At 34.3% G+C, this 19689-nt stretch overlaps 1 protein-coding gene and 1 long non-coding RNA gene across 2 annotated transcripts; one reads left to right on the plus strand and one right to left on the minus strand.

Moving 5' to 3' along the window:
* Positions 1-330: 330 nt before the first annotated feature.
* LOC113719173 (caffeoylshikimate esterase-like) lies at positions 331-5156 on the minus strand. The gene is made up of 8 exons (XM_027244279.2): positions 4606-5156; positions 3381-3410; positions 2863-2986; positions 2630-2776; positions 1479-1609; positions 1259-1396; positions 999-1097; positions 331-786 (listed from the first exon to the last, which is right to left on the minus strand). Exons 1-8 carry the CDS (start codon positions 4747-4749, stop codon positions 574-576), a joined length of 1026 nt encoding a protein of 341 aa, XP_027100080.1. The 5' UTR covers positions 4750-5156; the 3' UTR covers positions 331-573.
* Positions 5157-12325: 7169 nt separating this feature from the next.
* Positions 12326-15793, plus strand: LOC140021707 (uncharacterized). Its single transcript, XR_011825656.1, has 5 exons — positions 12326-12704; positions 12787-12874; positions 14489-14581; positions 15130-15278; positions 15429-15793. It is a non-coding gene; the product is annotated as an uncharacterized lncRNA (long non-coding RNA).
* The last annotated feature ends 3896 nt before the right edge of the window (positions 15794-19689 follow it).

Consider the following 19689-nt stretch of genomic DNA (forward strand, 5'->3'; position numbering starts at 1 on the left):
ATCACAAGTGCTAGTAATTTTCTTCATAAGCCACCTAAAATGCATCAAGTTGACGTTGGTAAATGATCTTCAATTACACCTTCAAAGTTACAAAGTTTGCAGTCAATTCAAAGTTACAAAGTTTGCGACAAAATTGGAAAACTCGGTGAAGTCAAAATCTCATCCCGTTTCAGGCAGGATACCATTTAAGAGTCTCAATTGCGACATCTTAATAATTAATTAATTGGGAGCTCTACAGTCCCTTTAGCATGATTAGATATAGGATAAGAGTTATCAATCCTTAGATTATTTCAAGAGTTTAAATCATGAAATGACGAGGGAATATACAAGTGAATTAGAATCATATGTATCGTATTGAAAAGAGACTACAGCATTTTCCTTAATTATAATGATTATACAACATCTTTAGCACTTGGTATGCCCATTCTAATATGCCAATTTGATTGTACACCATAACAGCCATTTCCTCTCCTACAATTCTTCCCCATTCCCATTTCCCGTCCCGTGCCTAACTCCCACTCCAGAAAGAATGTACTGCCTTCACAGATTGCAGACGCTGCGACTGGCTTGTCTTCAAGAACTATGTGCATCAAGCCAAGAAATGATATCACCAAACACTTTAAGGATCACCTCATCTGGCTCACCTCCAAGAAGGGAATGATAAGCGTCATCATAGAGAATCAGTTTCTTGTCTGCACTACTTGCCTCCTCATATAATGCCTTGCTAACAGATGGATCTGTTATCACATCATCCTTGCCATGGAGGATCAATAATGGCAGAGAAACCTACAATAGAGCATTTATACAGACTCGTGAGAATACATCAGTCTTTCAAATGTTATTTCCACAGCATCGAAAAACATGTTGAAATTTGTTATCAGAAAGCAGTCTCTCCAAGAAAGCAACTCATACAATAACTTTATAAAACTCCTCACACTTTCCCTCATTAAAAGAAGAAGAAGAAGAACAACTTCAACAAACAAAAAGTGTTTACATACTTTCTCCATTTGTTGTTCTATTTCCTGGGTGGTGTTCAGTAACTCTAGGGCAGTTCGTAGCCGTGGTTTATGCTTGTAAGCAAGCACGTGGTATGCAGCCTGCAAAAAGTGCCAAAGGAAAAAAAGATGAACAGGTAAACAATGGGAAAAATCTCAGAGCAACATGTCTGCCCTATTTTCAACATGCAGTGTGCTGTCTTACAATATAGAATAACCAACACTTTCTGCTCAACACTTCATAAAAGGGAAAGGAGGCTCACCAAATTCCTTTTCTTTACATCTCTGAATGCAAACTTAGCTAAATCCTTTACTGGAACTAGCTTCCTTTTTGGAAGAAGTTTCGCCGCTCCAATGAGAACTTGTCTGAGAAAACATGATGGAACCATATCATCTGCAATCTGAAGAAAAATATTCAGATTGAGAAATGAGGTATGTGAGAAACAAGAAATCTACAAGTCAGAAGGTAGTTCAAGGTGGTACCTTGCACATTGGTGCAACAAGAACAGCTCCATTCCAAGAATTAGGCTGTTTAAGGTGCATCTTCAGAGCTACAGCTCCTCCCATAGATTCCCCAAACAGGAAGCTTGGCAGACCACGGAAATCTGGATTTTCTGCACCCAAAGTGTAATTTTAATGTCTTCAGACCCTTAACCCATCTTCCTTTCACTTGCACATGCACATCCCATTCTGTCTTTCCAATAAGACTTTTTTATTATTTTGGTTTTTTTTATCTGGGTTTCTTTTTTTTTATGGGAGAGGAAAGGGGGGAGGGGCATGTGCATTTGATAAACTAACATCACAGCTATTAGACATAGGCTCTAAGCTAAATGGCTGCGAAGATGTCAAGAGTAATCATGGCTCAGGAATAAAACTATAAAAGGAACATTTTAATTTATGAAATTCGTTGATATAAAATGAACAAGTGTCCTCATAGTTTTGCAACTAAATGCAGCTAATAACCCATAATAAAACAAGCACAAAATGATTAACTACCTGAGAAAAAGGCCTAAACATGTGAAATATAGAGAGAATAACAGATAATATTGCAAGAAAGGGTTGTTGCACAGGTCCTTATAATTCCTAGTCAAGCCAAGCAAGAACTTTGCCCTGTTCATTTATTTTGTTCATACACGTTTTTCAATAATGACAGGTACAACCAACTTCATTCAAGGGCTTCAACATATTCACTCTAATATTTGTTGCAGATTAACATTTCCTGTTGATGCTATTACGCCATCATGTACAAGCATTAAGCAGATTGGAGTTCAGAAATGGAGAAAAATATAATTGTGAATCAAGTAACAAGTCACCAACTCTGAAGTCGAATTCAAAGACGAAGTGAAACTTATGATGGTAAGCACCTTATACTCCTTCCTCCTCCTTCCCTCTTTGTTTTCCTATTCATAACAGGGGAATGAATAGGAAGAGGTTTGGCCCTTAGAAATGTGTGAAAAATCAGGCTCAGAGCTACAGCAATGCTCTCATGTACCATCAAAGTTTTTTCTTGTTTTTTTCTTCCATTGTTAGGTGTGCTATAAGTTGCACCAAGCACTCAAACTTAATTTGATGCATTTCTGCAGAAATCCTTCCAAAAAATGTCACGCAGCTATGTAAGAAATTAGCCAAAATACCTTTAACTTTTGAGTAATGCTCAATCACATCATCAACTAGCCTGTTGAAGCTTCGAATATAGCCGTGAAGACCCTCGGAAAGTCCAAATCCAGGATAATCCATGGCAAAAACTGCATAGCCAGATGAGGCTAACTTTCTAGCAATTCCTGCAAATGACACCATACATCCATTAAACCATGAAGATTCACAAGAGCAAATCTACAACTTCAAATCATTTGCTTAAGCTACATGCCTTCGAAGAAAAAGGTGCAAGTGTCTCCGTAACCATGCAATAAACAAACCACTGCCTTAGGACTCGTCTGCGGCACCCAACTTTTTGAGAAGTATTCCAATCCTCTAGAGTTCACCTCGTATGACTGTATCACAGTATTCAAATGACTATCTTGATGTAAAAACTTTCACAAATGCTGTGAAACCATACAGACACAAGATGCCACTGGTAAATGATAGTTTTCAAATAAATATGAAGCATGCAAAAATATGAATGATTTCTAGCATACGCTAGTCAACAGAGACTAGACAACTGTCACTCAATTGTAGCGGCTATAATGGTATAAATAGACATTTATGGCACTAAAGCTAAGTCTATGAACTAAATTATCTTCATGACAATCTCCTCAATATGGAAATCATTTTCCTAGATCAGCTTTTCAAGGGCGAGAAGGGAATATGGTAGATGACTGGGATGCAATAGGAAAGATTCCAGTTATAGGTTCAGAGACCAAGATCCGGAGATATAAGAAGTTGTACCTCCTTCATCTTCAAGCCGTCACTTGGGATCTGTTAAAAGACAAACACACAGATCAGTCAACATCACCAATCAAATCATTAATCCAAGAAAGTGGAAGTCAAACTTCAACATAATATCCTTCCCACGAGGAAACCAGGTTTTCTACTAAACCATATTCCAACCAAAGTCAAAAGCAAAAACCAATGAAAGAAGAAAAAGTTTGCAGCTCCAACAGTTAACAGTTAAAACCATATACAGGCACAAATCTTAACCAAGGACAGTAGAGCAAAACCCTTCCAATAACAGAAACGATAGGCCACTTTATGAATGCCAAATGTAATCTTGTAAAAGTGCATCTGCCCTTCTAATTTGTTAACTGCAAGTGGAGTGTACCTGGAGTAGCTTGAACACATATAAGTACATTATGGGATTGTGAACACAGTAGCATCTATAGGAGCTCACAAAGTGGCAAGCAAACAAGTGCATAGCTTATATTGGAGAAGGATAATTAATGCTGCCATAGAGTCCATATTAAAGTCTAAGCAATTAACTTGGTCCATACTTTAGTTACAGCAGGATTGAAATCATAAAGTTTTATTAATCCGAATGAACTTCCACCCTTATCTTCTCATAATGAATCGACTGTCTTTCAACAGTTTATTATAGGACATCATTCTCCCACTTTTTTTTTTATCTTTCTCAGAGAGAGAGCGAGAGAGAGAGAGAGAGAGAGAGAGAGAGAGAGAGAGAGAGAGAGAGAGAGGGAGAGAGAGCAATGAGCAATATAGTCCACTGCTCCACTGGACAATAGAATCCTTATTTCTACATTCTTTTCACAGCACCGCCGAAGATATGTAGACAAACAGCCAGCAATTCTACTCATTTGCTAAATATTAGTCAATAACCAATAAGCCATGTATATCATCAATAAGCTGCACAATGAATTGTTAGCATTAAAGACATTTACATGTTCCTACGTTTAAGTGCCCAAATGAATTCTTCAGAACAACCGGTCAGTCCTATTTGGTTTCAAAATAGTCAATCAAAGCCAACAAAAGAAAAGTAAATGCAATAGAAAATCAAATTCTATCAAACCGACCATAGAACGGAAAAACATACAAGAAGGAAACAAAGTTAAAAAGAAGGGGAAAAAAAGGAAGAAAAAGTATAATCATTCTTCACAAAGGCGTAAGCTTTATCAAATTACCAATCCCTTGAGCACCTGTTGCAATTTGCAATAATTACCTTGAACAAAATGTGATCAATTGAGAGTTGAATATCCTTAAAGGCCTCACGAGCACGCCTTCGGGCCCCAACCTTTCTCATATTTGCATACACAATCTTCTGCAACTCTTTACTGATCCCTGGGATCTTCTCATGCCTCACCATTGCAGCCCTTTTCTCACCCCTCAATGAAGAAGCTTCAGCCTTTACCTCTAAACCGTTCAATTTCAGATCTTATTAAGAACCCAGAAAATCTATCAGCTTCTAGACCATAAATGCACTCTTTTTTTTTTTCTTCTTTTTCTAAGAACCCAAACAATAAAATCACCAAAAAGAGAAAAGGAAAGGAAGATAAAAAGGGGCAAAGTCAGCGCAAACAGAATCAAATTAGACAGCTGGATGACTTCTGGGAAGCTTTCAAAATGTGCTTGTATCATGTATGGCATTGTGAAGCATCGAACATTTAAAAGCCACGTGAATCTGGGATGGTCAAGAATCTGTCTTTGTCGTCACGAAGTATTAGTAATCAAAAGTGTTCTAGAAGGAAGGAAGTTGCATTGAAGGAGACGCGGAGTCTACCGAAACATAAAAGGCGAAGTGCTGACGGAGTGGAAGACGTAGGGATTTGGGGCAGGGACGGTCATCAGTATGACCGTCCCTGCACGGTTAAAAATTTGTGCGGCTGAAAATTGGCCCTCAAAATTTTGTGCCGCTGAAATAACACCATGTAACTCGAAATCCGCGCCAAGTGTGGAGCCCACCACTATCTGTTGTGAAAATACATCCTGTGAAAAAAAAGTTACGCGCAGTTGAACCAATGTTACGCACAGTTGAAATGAGCTAAAATTGGCAGGGACGGTTGCACCTGCAACCGTCCCTGCCCCGAGTCCAAGACGTAGCGGTAGTTCTTTGTTTTAAGTGGACGGTTCAATTTCACACCTCCCACTTACACCCGCTCTTCCCTTACGATTATTTAATTCATCTCTCCTCCCGCGCGTACATTTCCCCGTTCTGGACTATCAAATTCATCTCTTTTCTTAGATATAATATGGCAATTGTGAAATTGAAAATATGAACGGTTCTCAGTGTAACATGTAACTCTACGTGAGTTATTCTTAAAATTTCACTATAGAAACGTAATTATTATGCATGAAATTCACGTGAACAGTAATAAAATATATGCTTAGAATTATAAAATATTCAAAAAATATTATATTATTTATGAATGATTTAATAGCCCTTGATAAAAATGGGTATATCAATTTGACCTGAAAAGTTTCAAGGTTGTGTCTTTTAGACCCTTTTTTTTTTGGGTCAAGGTGTCAAATTCAAAATTGAACTCTTTAATAAATCAAACTTTCTTCCGGCGGCCGAAGACTTTAGGAAGTTTAAGTGAGTTGGAAAATGTTTCTTCCTTTTTTTCAAAGGTAAAGCTCATAAAATTTAAAAAGCATATTGGACATATAAAGAAGGGTTAATTACATTTACCTCCCTTATAATTTAACCAAACTACAAATAAACCCTCTAAAATTTAGAGAATAACAGTCATCTCCTTTTACTTAATAATTTCATAACAAAGGCCTCCTTCCTGTCAATCAATTAACGGATATTAAGCCTAGTTATCTTAATTGTAGTGCAAAAGTCCAATTTTGCCCTCCAAATCTTTAATTCTAGGGTTAATTACATTTACCTCCCCTGAGGTTTGACCAAATAACGAATCGATCCCTGAGATTTGACCAAATAACAAAAAGGTCCCTCAACCGTTAGTCTTTGCCGTTGAATGTTAGGGTTAATTACATTTACCCCCTTGAGATTTGATCAAATAACGAATCGATCCCTAAAATTTGACCAAATAACAGATTCCTCCCCCCACACTAACTTCTGTCACTTATATGTAACGGAAATAGCCAAAAATCTAAATAACCCTTATTGATTTCCATCAAATTTTTAAGGATTAATTACATCTATCTCCCTTGTGGTTTGACCAAACTACTTTTAAATCCCTATGGTGTGGTAATATTACATGTACCTCCTTTTTAAGTAATCTCGTCAAAGACACTTAAATAGAAGTAGTAAAATATCATATTTACCCTCTTTGTAAAACTTGTAGTTAGAGAAAACTTACCGTTAAAAAATTGAAGGTGGTTTCAATAATAACGAATTAAACTAATAGTTTATTACTTAAATAAAACAGTTTTTAACCAGTATAAAAGAAAAAAAAACCAAGCATGTAATAATCAAACTTGATAAAATATGCGCATAAAGGAACAAAAGAAAGAAAATGAAGAAAGAAGGAAAGCTTAGAAAACAAAAAGGAAATTAAAATGTGAAAAGCAAAGAAAGGAATGGAAAAAAAAAGTAGAGTGAAAAAAGGAAACCGACAATTGAGCGATGAAAGAAAATTTATAGAAGCAATGTAAAGGTTCACTCAATCCACCACAAAAATGAGACAGACATGATTTTAAAAAATGAGACCATTACCTGATTCTCAAATATCCTTTGACTACTTAATCGGCCATGACAAAGTGTTTTGTGTAGAAAAGCCTTCTGCTAGTTTGGTTTTACAATGGGTTACTAATAAATAGAGTAAAATGCCAATAGAAAGCTGATACTTCATTTATATAATATAGGAAAAGTATAAGGAGCTGGTACATTATGGAAAGAAAAAATGCGTACTACATTTTCAACCCTCTTATTCGCTAGAAATTTTAATTTTACTTTATCTTTTAAATAAATTATTTTTTGAAAAAATAGATACTTTGTTCATATAATTGGGAAAAGTCGTAAAGCACTGGTATTTTATGGGATAATGGGTATTACCCCATGTAATCCAAAATTTGTCACACTATTTCACCAAATTATAAAATACGTGTATGGCAAATTTTGCATTACAAGGTCTATCAAAATTTACTCTAATTTTATCTGTTAAATAAATTAATAATTTGTTGGATTCAAAATTTTATTTGTTAACCAAAATTTTTTTCTGAAAACACAAAAATCGATAGGTCAAAAATTTGATGGAAATCAATAAGGGTTATTCAGACTTTTGGCTATTTCCGTTACATATAAGTGACATAAGTTAGTGTGGGGGAGGAATCTGTTATTTGGTCAAATTTTAGGGATCGATTCATTATTTGGTCAAATCTCAAGGGGGGTAAATGTAATTAACCCTAACAGTCAACGGCAAAGACTAACGGTTGAGGGACCTTTTTGTTATTTGGTCAAATCTCAGGGATCGATTCGTTATTTGGTCAAACCTCAGGGGAGGTAAATGTAATTAACCCTTAATTCTAATGTCTGCTATTTAGTTTAAATTGTATTCAATAAAAGAATAAAAACTCATTTAAGAAAAAAAAAAAAGAAAAAATCAAAATGAAGAACTATCTCCAGAGGAACCCATTGGCCATCGCCCACCTGTCCTCTTCCCCAGTAGGACATCCCACCAATGAAACTTCATTAATTGCCCCTCATCCAACTGTTCCATTCAAATGGAATTCAAACAATCTTCCATTTCTCTCATTTTCATTCTTCTTCGTTATCGATGCACGTGCCTTTGCCAATGAACTGTAAAAATTCAATTGGGTGCTATTTTCAGTTGGCAAATGCTACCCAAAGAAATTCGTCTTGCACAAATCAACAAGTCTAATATCTAATAATTATCCAAGTATGAGTTCTAAAATCATACAACCATCCAAAAGACCCCAAATTATATATACAATATCAATACTTGTTATACAGAAAAAAAGAAAAAAAAACATGCACAACCTACATTGACAACCAATTTATACCCCAAAATTAAATATCAATGTTCAAATATCTTTTCAATACAAATTAATCTGATTTAGAACTATCATTACAACCCTCCTATGGTTTTAAAAATATTAATATCTCAAAAGTAGAAAATAAATTCTACCTTTACAATAAAATAATAATAATAAATTTCTAATTCAATGAAAGAAATCCTTATGTAATTATTGACATTTTATATAAGTTTTTTTTGTCAACAAAAAAAAAAGACAAATTTCACATCTTTAGTTCTTTTTCTTATTTCAATCATCAATTCTATTTTTATTTCTCTATCACTACAAGGCTTTTCATTTTCTTCTAATTTGACATATAATCTACTCCATCTATTGATTTTGTAATTTCAATTTGCTAATAGACGTAAAATTGAAAATGATAAAAAGATGTTATATTAACTAGAAAAGATATGGGGGAAAATAGACAAGAGATGGAAAAATAGATTTTTTTTTGGATTTTATAATTTATTGTCTTAAATTTGAAATTGTCTACCAAGTGGAGGACATTATAGGTATTTTACTATGTCAAAAAAGATAAATATAACTTTTTAAATTTGAAGGGAGCCGGGTGAAATTATCGGAAACCTCAAGGGAGGTTTCTGAAATTATCCCTATTTTATTTGCACAAGATTTGCACCAGAGCGATTGTTCTGAAAATGGAACCATCATGTTCCATGCCTGTTTGGTTAGGCTGATCACCTACGACCAATTATATTTCATCTACCTTGTCAGTCCAAACACGTCATCTTTTTCAACTCTTCAAATTTCCTTCTTCTAAGGTTACATATATAATATTGACTCCGACTACAAATTTTATGGGTCACGTGCAAGAAAACTAAAACTTACATCTAGAACCACATAGTTAAATAGCATAAAATGCGCTATCATACCGTTTCTCTTGATCAAGATTATTTTATTATGCTATTTGATCCAATCTAGCGTTTTTCAGAGGTAAGTTTTATGATCCTGTGGTGACAGCCAGCTTTACAACAAATCATTTTCAAGCCTTTTATGTGGTTAACCTTGATGATTGTAACCCATCCCATTAAAATCATTGCAAATCATCTTCAAACCTTTTATGCAGATAACCTTAATGATTGTAACTCATCCCATTTGGAAATGATTTTTCACTAAATAATCTCTACGTTTTTCATGAACATATTTTTTCGATCACTTTTTTACCTTATACTCCCTTCCTTTTTTTATAACTGACGTTTAAGAAATTTGCTCTAGTGTACTTTTATCTGTCATTTTATTATCCTCATACAGCATTAATTACTTTTTCACAATTTTACCCTTTTATCTCTCTGGTATTAATACACTCCCATGCATTGCTTTTGGCCTAGTAAAACAGCACCATTTAGTACTCTAGTGAGAGAAAACATGGGTGAATTGGACAATTAATGAGGGTATAAAAGAAAAGTAGTGTACAGATTTAAGTATTGAAAAACTTTTCTTAATTAGTGTGCAAAACCTTAAACGTCAGTTATAAAAAAAGGGAGGGAGTATATATTAAATCGTAACAGAACATTTTTCATAAAAATTTCAAAAAATTACAGTTCAAACACGAGTTAAGAATTTTGACGGGTCCTCCTTTCAATCACTATAGAGCAAATTTTTATGGCTCTACTTCAGCGTATAAGCAGCCTTTTGGGATTTGGTGCGGGCATTCGCAATCGTGGTGGGCACTTTCTTGTGGGACTATTTATACATTTTGATTGCCTGATAGATGTTGAGATGGTTGAGGTAATAGCAGCTCGTGAGGCAATTGACCTGATAAAAAATCAAAGAATTCTTAACTTTGACTACAAATTTTATGGGCTGCGTGCAAGAAAATTAAGTCACGTCTAGAACCATATAGCTAGATAGCACTAAAATTTTCTATCCTACAGGTACTCTTGATCAAGATTATTTTATTATGCTATTTGGTCCAATCGTCATGCAGTACTTTTTAAAGGTAAGTTTTGTGATGCTTTGATGATCGTCAACTTTGCAACAAATCATCTTCAACCCTTTCATGTAGCTAACTGTAATGATAGTAACCCACAAGAATTTTGTTGGCTCCTGCATTCAATCACTACAAAACAAATTTTGATGGCCCTCCTTCAGCACATAAGCAGCTTTCTTTCTGGGATTGGTATTGTCATTCGCAATCACGGTGGGCACTTTCTTGCGGCATTATCTGAACATTTTGATGGCCTGATAGATGATAGATACTGAGATAGTTGAGATAGATGGTGACAATTGACCTGATGAAAAATCTAAGAATTCCTAGTTGTGTCCTAGAGGGTGATGCATTTAATGTTATTAACCTCTTGCATGATGAAGAAGAGTTGTTGTCAGTCACTGGCCCTATAATTGAGGATATTCGATTGTCTATATTAAAAACAAATATTGTTAATGTAAAATGGGTTTCAAGAGGTGTCAATAAGATAGCAAATGAATTGGCTTTTTATGCAAAATCTTCACACCTTATGGAATTCTTCTAGAATTCCTCATCCAACTTTGTTAAGCAATTCATGTTGGACGATTTCCAACAATTTAGTTAATAATATTTTCTTTTTATCAAAAAATTATTTTATTAGGATTACTATGCAACTTATTTGGAAAATTATTTTGGAATAATTACTGTAATACTTTTTGTGATGTGATGTATGTGAGATAAAAAGGTAGTTGATAATATAAAAAGATGGGTTAAAAAATGTGTTTATAATACAATCGAAATATTATTTCCCATGGTCAATCGAATAATCCCCCTTGATCAAGATTTATTTCACTTCAATCACTTTGTAACTAGGCTTCTGTCCTTTTTATCAAGATTGTATCGGGAAATTAAAGTGAAGTTTTTCTTTCCAACAAACTGAACAAAGCGTTAGAACAAGTAATTTAAGGGGGACCCACTAAAGTACCACATCCAGGCAATTGCTGACTGGAAGGGACTCCAATGGATCTTAAACACTCACACTCGACTCTCTACTGGATCGATGTGGGAGAAAGGGGGCGGGGGAAACACTCACAAGTTTTTCTTGAATTCAACATAATTGGTGTTATACTGCTGAACGTCGACATCTGGTAGTTTATTCGCTACAGTTGGTTAGTAAATCTAGACTAATGCATATTATGAGGGGCCCATAATCTGAATACAAAATTACAAAACAAGAACTTTCAAGTTTCAACTATTGCTCTGAAAAGAGGATTTTCAGATTTTCAGTTTAAAAACAAACGTAAACCATATAGAAAAGTGAAAAAGTCTTTGTGTAGGCTTAGAAGAGATTTTCAGTTTAAAAACCAACGTAAACCATACAGAAAAGTGAAAAGGTCATTGTGTTGGCTTAGAAGAGACAAATTTTTCGATTTGTTCTTCTGCTTGTCTTTAGCCCACATAAACGAATTGAACAAATAGTTAAGAACAAAGTGTTCCAGCTGCATGAAATTATAACAAAAACGTAATTTTGATGTTAGAAAATGAGGTACATTTTATATATTGATAAATGTTAAATAGTTATGATGCAAATTCTTTCAAAAGTAGAATATGTTGAATTCATCAATTCTCTCAAACAAGCATTTTTTAAGAGCAAGTGGTGCAAAACTATCATCATCATACCCTATAATTAGGTAGACCCTCACATGCTGGACAACAGGATTTATTGTTCGTTCCCTCATCATCTAATTCTCCAATTGAATTCTTCGGATTTCTTCCTTGAGTATAGTTCTCAGCTCTTGCAAGTCGACTCTAAAGCATGTCAAGAACCAGAAGGTTAGCTATGTCATCTTGATAATGGACAAATAACCCGAGAAATTGAGTTTTCGTATTTTGTATTCAAAAGGGAGACTACGAGTCTTATCAACATATAAGACTAACAGCCGAAGGAGGGTTACTGTTCACAAGCTTTTCGTCGTCCTCACGTGCCTCCCACGTGATATAGTATACGGATTTCTCTCTTCAAACTTTTCTCTTATCTCAGTTCTTTGCCGATCCTTTCTCTTTTTCTGTAGTTTCTGCTAGGGTTTTTGTCCGCCGCTCTCCCTCTGTTGGTCTGCTGCTCCTCTTTGTTCTAAAAAAAATTTTCTGATCTCTCTTTTCCTTCTTTCCTTCTCATTATCTTATCTCTTTCTCTTTCCTTTTATTTCCTTCTTTCCTTCTCATTATCTTATCTCTTTCTCTTTCCTTTTATTGATATTCATATTTGCTTCTATCTTTTCCTTTAATATTATCTCAAGCAGATCTGCATTTTTTTCATTAGAAATACTTAATATAGAGATTAACGGTGAATAAAGCTCCATCGCCATCTTAGTTGGCTATTCCTATACTCAACATTGGTAATTCTATGATTTTACTTCCTTGTGTTTTTTTCTTTTTTTTTTTAAAAAATTATTGTAACTGATTTAAACCTTTCTTTAGAATGAAAAATGTGTTGCAACTAAAGATGATTAAAGCCCCATGACTACAATCAGCAGCTAGCCATATCAAGCAACATGCTCTACCATCGGTAATCCTTCCTTACTTTCTTTTTTCTTGAAAAAAATTATATTATGGTGATATGCTCGAATTCCCCTTTTTCTGACATTAAGCAGCATAGAAACAATGCACTTACGGAGTAATAATTTTAAGAAGTAGAAAAGTGGGTTGTTCGATGGAATTTTGAAAAAAATGTTACTGCCGATGATAATTTGTTTGACGCTTGAATCAACTATTGTGTATGACAAGAAAAAAGGCTGATATTTTAGAGAGAGAGAAATTATTTCAAAATTATTATTTATGTACAGTTCACATCTTTTCTATTTCTTGTTCGATATTTGGTAATTTGAGTGGTGTTTGTGTTTTTGTGGAGTCTTCGTTTAACATCCATCACCTTGATTTGAAGGTGACTAAAATTCTTTGTTTGGTTTTTCTATTATTATTATTTGACTGGGGTTTTCTAAGTGTTTGCAGTTCATTTGATTTGAAATTTTGACTTTAATGTTTGAACCATTTGGCACAGATTACATTGTTACTCAATTCCTTATTCTGTATCTTAATTTTCCCAAGTGTTTTTTTGTTCTTTTCCTCCTGCACACATTGTGCTTGTGAGACATTGGCTAGGTTTTACTTGAAAAGAATCTAAAATTAGGCATTTATTATGACATGACAATAATGCTATACGTAGTTCACTTGCTTGAACCCTGACTTCAACAAAATTGGATGGTAAAGAATACCTATGTCAGGTGAAGTAATTCTCTTAAAAGCTTTTTATTTGATGTCAATCAAAATGGACTGTTATTTTCATGAATTGATTGAAGCACTTGCAATGTACTTTAATTTCTTTTTACTAAGTTTGCATATGTTTAATTTCATTTTCTATTGAATCACATTAGATTAGATAGATAGGCAAATCTAATGTGTCGGTTGGCCTGTGGTGCTTGTTCCCTGTGTTAAATTCTTTTTCTTTTTCTTTGAGTTCATTTTTTTATGTTCATTTGCTTTTTCTTTCTCACCTGATCTGAATGATTGTGGTTTTGTGTGTTTTAAGTTTTATGCCAATTTTGTGTTTCTAAAGTTCAGGAATTCTTGATTTATTGCTATATAAATGTGCCTTGTAGGCTAGCTGTATTGAGACTATGGTAGATGGTGTCCAATTTGCTTGCAGATTTTGGTATTTGGCGTTAGTTTCTTGTGACCCTTTTATTAATCTTTTTTCTTACTGATGTTTGAACCGTGCCTTGATTTTGTTTTTCCTTTTTTTAATCCAGTGAGATAAGTCTATGATCGTCTTAGAGAGTGCTTTTCAAGAGACATATTTAAACTTCCTCACTGTAAGTGTTCACTATGTGCAGGAGAATAACAGCACATGTGGGTGTTATTTACTTATAAGATTAATTACAAAACATGTTTTTTTTTTAATTACAAGTTGTTCCAGATTTTCAAACTAAAGTAGCAGCAGTACAACTTTTTTACTTAATTAGTTCATGCTCTAAAGTTTTGGTCTTTTACTAACCAATTTTAGGTTCAATCTAGATAGCCACTCAACCTAATTTTTTGGTTTGTTGAATGCAAGGCCAAGGTATTTGCTCATGTATGCCCAAAATGCAAGTTTCATTTTAGCTAATGAATCTTTAATTCACAGGTCTACAATGTTGCAGGATTACTGAAGTTTTGTTATGCCGATGGTTATCATATACATATTAGGAGATGAACACAAGGACTATAATATATAGAGGTACACACAGATCATTTTCTATGTTTGAGGTGATATATTGTTGGTTAAATGCCATTTGTTAGGTTTATTTAAATGCACATACTAGCAAAGAATGTTAGGTTCTTCTATGCCTCAACTCATGCCTTTATTTTGATATTAAGAAATTGTTAATGAATGTGAAGTTTAATGAATCTGATTCAATGCCTGTAGTCTACCAATTTTATAACATTATTTTTGCGTGCATTGAAGGTGCTCTTAGGTGATATCGATATTTTCCAAGCGCCAAAGAGGGTCTAGCCATTTCTTTTCCCATTTTTTTTCTCTGAGTTGGACTTTCAACATATAAGACTTAGAGCCAAAGGGGGTTCTACTGTTCCAACTTTGGTTCATATCTGTGTAGTTATGTTTGGTTGAGCATACACTATATTATTTAATTGAAGTGAAATTCTATTTAAGAATACTGATTATGTATCTGTGTAATTATGCTTGGTTGAGTATACACACTATAATTCTCCCTATCAACTTAAAAGTTAATCTTAACTTAATATTCTTCAATTTTATTGTGGTAGGGATGAAATGGTAAGCATTAATGAAATGGCCGATATGGTTCTCAGTTTTGAAGCCATCCATCCACATTGCACTGGGTGTTCATGATTGTAACTCAAATTACATTCAACAAGGAAAAAACTTGGTTGGGGCTTCAACTATGATATTGAAGGTATTTATATTGAGCATTACATGGTCAGGCTTCATAGATTCCAAGCTAACTTTTACTTTCTTAAAACCTTGATTTCATTTGTTGTGTTTTTGGTTCTTCACTGGTATAAATAGGATGATAACTAACTGTTCCCTATTGTAATTTTAATAGGATGGGCTTATACTTACATTTAAAAAGGAGAAAGCTCATCGTGTAGATTTATCATGGGACTTCTAAGGCATTCAAAACCTAGGCTCAAGTGCAATTTGGCTCAGTTTGTGTTGCTGATGGCGACTGACGAGTGAACTCATAGTTGTTTATGCTTAATGAAGTGAATTTCTGTTGCATGTAATTGTTATAGCAAGTGTCAAAATAGAGAAATGTAACATAATAGTCTTCTTTTTAGCTACTAAGGCAAACTGTATATGCTGCCTATGTGAAAAGGGTGCAAGTTTTCTCATACTATATGTATCTAGCTTTCTTTGACAAGTTTGTGATGATTTGAGGCCGTATATTAGATTTTGAAATGCTTGTCATGTTGTTGATGTGCATTAGTAATTGGCTTGTGTTATCTAACGAAGTCAATTTCTTTTTTATTTTTCAAATTATATACATATTACAAATGCTTTATGGGCATTCATGATAAATTGTCACCGCGCAACGCGCGGTCCATGCCTCCTAGTATAGAGAAAAATCGGGAAAGGAGAGGACTTGTAGTCCAACCAGGAACCGTAAAGGTTAATGTCTCTAACAACTAAGGATGGATTTGGTAATGAGCTTTTTGTTTTAAGAATCTAGAACACATCAAATTTAGGCCAAGAGGTTTAATCATCTTGATCATGGAAAAAGTACCACAAGAAATGGCTTTTGTTTTAAAGTACAAGCAGTCAAAATCGAATAGTAGTATATACCTTTATTTTGATTTTGTCTATTTGAAACAAAAAATTTGTCTGACTAAGATTTGTGTTTTCAAACTCGGATCGGATTGAACGGTTCAACCAGTTAAATTGAGAATCGGTCAGGTATCTGGTCCGAGTTACCTCATAAAATCGTCTAACCACAATTTTGTCAAGCCCAATAAAAATTCAGGCTCAACCGGAATTTGGTAAAATCAGTAAAAACCCAAATTTTCCATTTTTTTTCCTTTTACCTTTTTCCCCATCTTCTTCTTTTTCTGCAAACCGCTTTTGCCTTTGACAATACACAGATTTCACCCCTTTGCAAAAAAATCAACCTTCCTTCCATCAACCAGTTTCCAACCTATCAAAAAATAACCTTTAAACATATTTCTCAAACAAGATTTAATTATAGATCTCACATTCAAGAAAATGGTAAGAAGACAAAAGGATAGGGAGATGAAGAATAGAGAAGCGTGAAAAAAAATTAAGGATTAATGTTTCATATTCGTGACTTTGAGAAGAAAAATACAACAAAGACAAAACTGAAAAAGGAAATAATGAAAATAAAAAAAAGAAAAGAAGAAAGTCTGACGCCATTGTAGAGAAGTTGGAATATGAAGAAAAAACTAGGGAAAGATGTGAGGCGACACTATGAGAGGAAATGAGGGAGAAAAACTAGGAAAAGTATATTTAGGGTTAAAAGTTTTACCAATTTTATGGTTTGACCTTTAAAGTACTAGAAATCTGTTAATACGATTAGAAACAATTTAGAATTTATAGCTACAACCCTAAATTGTTGTATTACTTTTTGATAAGTACATATTTTACGTATTTTTAGTGTGTTTTATTAGTTAATTTTGGTGTGTTTTATGTAATTTTATAGTTAATTAACTAGGGTTTTGGTCAAGATCTGCATTTTGTGGTTTAATTAGCAAACATTGCATTTCTATGGATTTTAATGGTAAAAACTTCATGTTTTTGAAGGTTTAATGATTCAATCATCAAATGGAGTGAATTGAGAAGATAAATTGGATGATGATTGATGATTTGAAGTGTTTAAAGAATTATGAAGTGCAAACCATCCACATGAAGAAATGCAAGTGAAGACAGTTTTGACGTATCTTCGTATTTCGGCTATATCTTGAGCTACACACATCGGATCAAGGTGATCTTTATACCATTTTGAAGCTAAGAGACAGATCTACATTTGGTATGAGACATTGAAGTCCAATTCAGTTGTTTTCCTGGCCAACAAGTCGAAACATAGAAGCTGATGTGTATGGTCGAGAGCTGAAACAGGGGATTGGCCAGTCGATGGTGTTTTGATCATATCTCAGTCCACAAAGCTCCAAATTGGATGATTCTTAAAGCATTGGAAAGCTAATTCAAGGGGTTACAACTTTTATGTTTTGTACAAATGCTAGTTCGGTCTTCATCAGAGAGAAAATAGCAGTTGAAGTGAGGCCAAAATCACAGAAGTGAATACGCGACTCTAGAAAACATAGGTGAAGTCGCGTATTCTAGCCTGATTTCAGCAACTTACTCAGCCACTTGCCTTGTTTTCACACTACTTTCCGGCTATAGTTGGAGAGAGAATTTTGGCTGCATATGCTTCTGATGCAAAAGGGAGAGGAAAGGAGCTTTATGTCTTGTCTAAAGCCTACCTTTTTGACTCTCTTAACAATTAAATGTTGGAATCATTATTAGAAGAGAGTAGAACATAGTAGAAGGGGTTCATATCAGATTTTAGATTAGAACTTGAGAAGAGAGTCTTGTTTTGTTCTCTCTAGCTAGTAACTTTTGAGGAGAACAATTGGAGACTTCATTGTATCCATTTTGTTGAAGAAATTGAAGATCGTTGGGAGGTTCTTCATTAACCTTGGCTAAGCTTTCTCTAATCTATCTTTTACTTGTGATTCATGATGTGTTCATGCAATGAAACTATGTGTTTTCTTGTTGTATCTTACATGAGTAGCTAGATTTCTAGATCTAGAGAGTAGATAAAGCTTATGGCTACTTGATATGAAGCGGATATGATTTACACTTGTTACATCTTGTATTAACTTGTCTACTTGTGCATGCTCATCACTTGTTATTATTTGATCACCAATAACAAGCTCTTAGTTGTTATTATTCAATGAAAATTGGTAATAATGATGGAACAACATGAGTAGAGCTTAAATAGTAGACTCATGAGAATAGAGATACACTTAAGTGGATTAACTTGCATTTCATGAACGAAACTGTGAGGACCCGAATTTTTCTCACTTATAATTCTATTTTTATGGCTTAATTAATTATTTGCCCTCCCGTTTTCTTCGAATATTATTTTCTAACCTCTTTAGACCTAATTTCATGAATCTATAGCTTTGTTATATTTTTAAAGTGTTTCGTTTCAAAAATTAAATTTTGGAAGCCGTTAAGTGAAAATAGTCCACGTGTGTTTGGAACGATAACCGATTTGAGGATACACTGAGCTTGAAAAAAATTAGAGATACGTACATTAGTCTTAAAATAAATATTTTTATATTTAAGTATTCAAGTATTAGTTAGTGAAGTTATCGTTATAAGAATTCTTGGAGATTTCGCCGTACCGCATGAAAATTGAAAGTTCACGTATACCGAGGCGGAGCGGTAAATTGGAGATTTGAGAAATTATTCTAGACTAATAAGAGTGAATAATATTAACATGAAAACAAGTGCATTAGAGGTTTAGTGCACTAGTGAAACAAACGCGAGAGAAATCGAGCACGAAACGCGCGCGTGCACGCGGGAGAGAGAGTTGACTTTCGAGTGAATTGTAGCCACACATTAAAGCTTCCTTTGGAAGCCTCATTTCAGACCAAAATCCCTCTCTCTCCAGCTCTTATCAGCCGTGCAACACCAAGAGCCAAGAAACAAACTTGCTTCATCCATTTCTTCTTCATTTCTTGCACAAATCCTTCACCATTTCACTCCAAATTTTAACTACACTTAGTTAATCACTTAGAGACCACATTAAACTACAAAAGGGGGCTGCTTTCCACGGTTTTCTTGGGCAAAGGAAGGGCCAAAAATTTCTATCTTGTTCATCTAGCGAAGTAAGTCACGATCAACCTCGATAATCTTGAATTATGGAAGTTCTATTGCACATCTAAGCTTATGCATGCATGTGGGTAGCTTGTTTATGTTGGAAAAATAGTTGTGTGGGCTCTATGAACTCCGACATTTGATGGATGGACTGATTTGGTGAATGATGATGTTATTAATGTTATTTTGGTGCTTAAATTAGTGAAATAATGTTGGGTTGTTGATAGAAACTTAAGGATGGTTCAATGACCAAAAGTGACCATTTTGCCCCTGCTATATTCGAGCACTTTGGTGCATATTTTTGAGGTTCTAATGGCTTGTTTATATTGTTTATACGTTATAGTGAGTGTGTAAAAAGTTTCATTGAAAAATAACATGATTTGGTTGGTCAAATGTGTTGAATTTCAAAGTTCACCAAATCTGGAAAATTTTCCCGGATTGCCCAGGTAGTCATTTTGTTTCGG

Source organism: Coffea arabica, chromosome 11e (assembly GCF_036785885.1).
Source record: "Coffea arabica cultivar ET-39 chromosome 11e, Coffea Arabica ET-39 HiFi, whole genome shotgun sequence".
NCBI lineage: Eukaryota > Viridiplantae > Streptophyta > Magnoliopsida > Gentianales > Rubiaceae > Coffea > Coffea arabica.